Consider the following 5,427-nt stretch of genomic DNA (forward strand, 5'->3'; position numbering starts at 1 on the left):
ACGAAGGGGTTGGTAGCCTGCTAGAGTTTAACCAATTGATGGCCATTGTTCCTTATATTGCACCGATAGATGTCAAGGTAAGCTAATTAATATAGTAAGTACAATTTGTAGGTCGTAGTTGTCTATCTGTTGAATGATTATTTGCTTTGTTGAAATTGTAGCAGGCCGATGAGTCTGACCGTGAGAATTGTAGCAGGGCCGCAGATTCATCGATCGTACGTGGTGTAATGGCACGTAAGGATCGGAAGAGAAAGCAGAAGCCTGAATTCGTGACACCTGTGTCGACACCGCGAATTGAGAAAGCGAGAAAAATACGGAGGGCGAAAGGAAAGTCAGCGGTCGACGGCAATAATGAGCAGGTACGTAGTTCCATACAAATATAAGTAGTCTGGCTCGAAATACTTCGGATAGATTCTTAAATACCCAGTGTTTCTAAGTCAATACCTGTACAATAAATACAGATACCTACGGAAACATGATTATCTTCATTGTTGGTTCAGGAATCATTTGTCGTCGGCGACGATGGGGACTCGGATGCTACGGTTGTAGCAGACCCTGTAGCACAAAAGTGGGAGGGATATCGCAATAACGACAGCTACTGTGGAAAGGGTACCTTATCTGAGGATGAGACGAACACCATTGAACATTTTCTCGCGTCATTCGCCGTCCGGTATTGCTATTCACTATTAAGGCTTTATATATTTTTCTCAATTGATGTTTTTATCCGTTTGCGACTATCATCTTGTAGGGACACTGTATGGCAGCAGGGCATCGTGTCTGTCTCGTCCGATGTCATTTTAGAACTACTGTTTGACGAAGCTGTGAAAGGCGAAGTCATCGACGCGTACCTACATCATCTATGCAGCAAAGAATATCAGCTCCAACACAATCCGCAGGTGCGGTGTGGTTGTGTGCCATGGTTCGTAGCGGTGAGTATCCTATTTGGAATTTATACGGTTAGTATTACAAATCACATTGTTATTATTGCGTTGGTTGCTGTGTTCGATTTTCAGAAAGCCGTGAACGACGCGCTATCACGACCAAGCAGGGGAGCGAAAAAGCCGAGCATCAATAATGGTAATGTGCTCGCGTTTGCCAACTCCCTGCAAGTGACCGTAGGCCAAGAGATTGCCGGAATCATGGACAAAATCCGGTCTAGGTGCCGGTACATATTTCTACCCGTACACACCCGGTTCCACTGGCATCTCTGCATACTGGATACCGTCAAACGCGTTGTGTTGGAGTGTAACTCAATGCGCGACCCCTTCGGCCAGGGGAATGCAAAGAAATTGGTACGTCTTTCGAATTGCCTATGGGTAGGGTGAATTCCTTAACGAAAGAGTAACGTTATTTGTGCAGACGCGATTTTTATTGTTGTACATGAACGCGTCACGACTATGGCCTATGGTCAGCGACACGCCCGAGTACATTAGATGCCGACACCAGGGTGAAATGCTGGACTGTGGACCTTTAGTCTGCATGTTCGCAGAGTGTTATGCGCAGGCAGGTCCAGATGTCAATGTTGTGGGCGTCCTCGGCGAGGACTTCGGCGATGTCAAGAGCTACCGAGGCACGATTGCGGCGAGGATATTGAAAGGTCCCCCCTCTGAAACGTAGACCCCGATGGAAAAATAGGGCAGGTTAACACATGGATTGATTTGGGAAGTTCTTGCGTTGTGTGGCGAGGTGATGGATTTGTTGAATGTCTTCAGTTTGGATTGATCTGGGAAGTTATTGTGTTGTGTGGAGGTGATGGATTTGTTTAATGTCTTTAATTTGGATTGATCTAGGAAGTTATTGCATTGTGTATCGAGGTGATGGAATTGGTAAATGTCTTTTATGTGGATTGATTTGTCATCTTCATTATATTCTTGCGTTGTGTGGTGATACCCGTTGATAGCTTTTATGTGCCTACGGAAAACTAGTATGTACTTCCATTTATATATTACATGCTCCAGTCACTTGCGTTTGTGGGACTGGCCATTTCTTTTGCACTGATCACTGAAATAGCGTTCACTTTGAATCAGTTCAACCGTGTCGGCGTTTCTCATGAAACCTACTGGACGCCATGTTTTAATCGACCGGAGAAACTGCAAGGGCTTACCCATTAATTTAAAACAAACAGTACTAAAAAAACATGATAATATTACAACAAAATATTTGTGCGGGACATAGGTGTCTGGTAATTGCGTGTGGGCCAACGTCTAGATTACAATCAACTATTTCCTGCGGAATGCTAAGCAACACGTGGTTACAAATAAGTGCTACTATACCTACAACTAGGATACCTACAACTACAACACAGATACCCGCATACGCAATCTGTGTACCTCGTTCAGCGAGTCCGGTACTCGGCCCAGATGCATAAGTAACGGAGTCATTACTACAAATACCCTATAGTATCTATTATGTACCTACGGAAATAGACTTTATACTTCCATTACAATTTCAAATGCTCTGGTACCCTACGGGTGGGGACTCGGCCTTTCTCTTAAAATATTCATGAAATGATGGTAAGAGTGTATTGGCTTAACCATGGTAGTGTTTCTCGTCAACCCCATAATCTTGAATGGCGTGTTTTAGGCCACAGATAAAACTTACATCGCTTACCCGTTAATTGAATTAGAACACAATAGAATAGACACGATAATATAACCACAATATAGTTGTGTGGCATGTGGAAGTTTGGTACGTAGCTGTGTGCTGAATTTTAATCAATACTACGCCTCCAAATTATTACACGGTAATACAATTTAAATACCGTATAAATGAAATAAAATATGGTTTGTACTCGGACCGCAACCCTATATGTTGGAATCATTAATGCATATACCCTCCGTAAGCTACTGCGTACTTACAACAACCGTGACATTATACTTCAGTTGCAATTATGTATGCCCTGGTTACCTGTGGCTGGGGAAACGGTTTTTTTTTTTTACTTCAATTAGCATGTATTTAGTGCTGATGGTTAAAGAACGCATAAAAAAATACTTAAGTTGTATGACATATGCACTTGGTTAGTATGACGAGTTTAATACAACAACTATACCTCCTAGTAATAACCCAAAAATAGGAAAGCATGTACTTTCAACACAATTAGATATTACATTAACCATCCGTCCCTACAGAGCTACATCATCAAATGCCTCAGTACATGAAAAATATACCTGCAGAATATAACTATGAACCTCCACAACTTCATCATATACTTGCGTGAGAGGGCTACATACCACTTACTACTGCAAATAAGTCGGTGGATCCAACCGGTTACATCCTAGAGACACAAAAAGCAATTACAATATAGCTATTGAATACATACCTACTGTCTTAATATATACTCCTGGAAGCCAAAAAGATGTACAATGAAAAAAAGGTTCGCTAATCTATTTGTTGCTTGCAACTTCTTCTATTATGTCCAAGACGCCCACAACGACCACATTTTCGTGGATTCTTTACCTGCTGGGACTCGAACCTTCGCTTCTTTGGCCGGCCTGGTTGGACAGACGACAGAGGAGGGTGAATTTGGTCCGCCTGAATTTCAACAATCACGTCCATATCATGCGTCGGTACGGGATTTATTGGTTCCTGGTACGTTTTTCTGTAGCATTCAATGCTATAGTAAAGATCGCAAAAATCATAAATTGACATACTGCATTTTTCAATGCAAGCACAGGCATGCTTGCAGGGCAATCTGAACATTTGCCATTCTCGACAAGAGCATTTGCGCGCCTCCAAATCGACTGCGTATCTTTCATTACAATCTGTTACCTTGAATACAGTTCTAGAGGATGAACTGCACTGTAGCCGTCGAGACGCCATGTACGACAGTGCCAACTTGCTCTCCTGTTTTGGACAAAGCCTTCCGTGCATTATCTCCGACTTTTCGCGGCGTTCATTCATCATTACCATCACTTGCCTTCTAATGGTATCCAACATCCCAACGAATGGCATTGACCTCGCGGATCTCACCCAACTATTCCATGACTCAGAAATGTTATTATTTATTATTTCCCAACGAGTGCCTCTGAATAGTGAATTTGCCCAACATTCTGGGTGTGATTGGATAATGAAGTCCCAGGCCAATGGCATTGATTCGACCACATAACTAATGTGATTTTCGAAATCTCTCCTCAACGGAGCATAGGCGGCCTTGTTGAAGACAGCGGTCCATCGTTTCTTATTATGCATTGGGTATCTCCGCATAACCTAAAAAAAGGACATTTTTTGGCTGATCATAACCAGTGATGTTCATTACAAATTAATATTGACATACATATACCTGGGTACGGAAGTTGTCCACTAAGTGTCGGAGACAGTACGCATGATGTGCTCCGGGAAAGATGCACGAGATTGACTTTAGTAAACCCGAGTGCCGATCCGAGAAGAATGTGTACTGTTTCCAATCCGTTTTTCCCTCACATTCTAAAAAAGATCGCAGCTTCCAGCAAAACCACTCCCAATTTTCATCATTTTCCGTAGACACAGCTGCAAGTCAACAAATAAGAACACAAATAACTACAAAGGTTTCCAACGTATAAGGGTACATACGTAACTAAAGAGAGCATGGAAAACAGCATACACGAATAGCTATACCCAGCATTCTAACAAAATGACAACCGTAGCTAATATCAAATTACGTACCAGAAAATGCTAAAGTAAACATCCCATCATCCCCATCCACTGCAATTGCACTTAGCAGACACCCTTTGTGTTTGTTTTTTATATGTGTCCCATCAAGAAAGAGTAGGGGCCTGCAACCCTTCAAAAACCCCAGCCGGCATGCACCTAAACAAACAAAAAGGCGCTGGAAACGTTTGGTTGCCTGCTCAACTTCGCAGTCTATAATACTTCCCGGATTTGACTCCCGAAGTGCATGACAGTACCACGGAAGTTGTGAGAAACCGTCTCTACCTTCACCATTAATTGCCCTTATAGCATTCTCCTTGCCACGCCATGCTTTATGATATTTAACGTCAATCCCATAATCTGTTTGGATATGCTCCCGGATGTCGGATGCCTTATACGCTGGCATTGAACGTATCTTATCTTTGTAGACTTCAGAAATCCAGTTTGTATCGGTTGATGGATGATCTCTTGATTGCAATAGACTCATAGTACATGTGTGATGTAAATTGCACTTACGAATGCTGAATGATGCATCACGAGCATGGAAGGATGCATAAATACGCCAACCGCAACCTTTGTCGATGCACACCGCAATAATTTTGCTCGAATCATTCTTTTGGTACCTGAAGTGTTTCTGAGTGGCAATAGAATAATTCTTTAGTAACTTTCTAAACTCCTACGGTCCCTTGAATGTTTGACCTTCCCCGACAATGCATCTCTGCATTGCAATTAGACTAGTACTTTCGTCGGGAATAAAGATACCACCTGCGCAATCTTCGTTCAATCCCGAACATTCGGCCT

The 5,427-nt window shown here is 42.5% G+C and overlaps 1 protein-coding gene across 1 annotated transcript; it reads right to left on the reverse strand.

Annotated features, from left to right (window-relative positions):
* Positions 1 to 1,958: 1,958 nt before the first annotated feature.
* LOC127266734 (uncharacterized) lies at positions 1,959 to 5,113 on the reverse strand. Its single transcript, XM_051297095.1, has 4 exons — positions 4,642 to 5,113; positions 4,280 to 4,485; positions 3,457 to 4,206; positions 1,959 to 2,090 (listed from the first exon to the last, which is right to left on the reverse strand). The coding sequence occupies exons 1-4, from the start codon at positions 5,111 to 5,113 to the stop codon at positions 1,959 to 1,961; spliced, it is 1,560 nt and encodes a 519-aa protein (XP_051153052.1).
* Positions 5,114 to 5,427: the final 314 nt, after the last annotated feature.

This window comes from Andrographis paniculata, unplaced genomic scaffold (genome assembly GCF_009805555.1).
Source record: "Andrographis paniculata isolate CXL003 unplaced genomic scaffold, ASM980555v1 Contig77END, whole genome shotgun sequence".
Taxonomy (NCBI): domain Eukaryota; kingdom Viridiplantae; phylum Streptophyta; class Magnoliopsida; order Lamiales; family Acanthaceae; genus Andrographis; species Andrographis paniculata.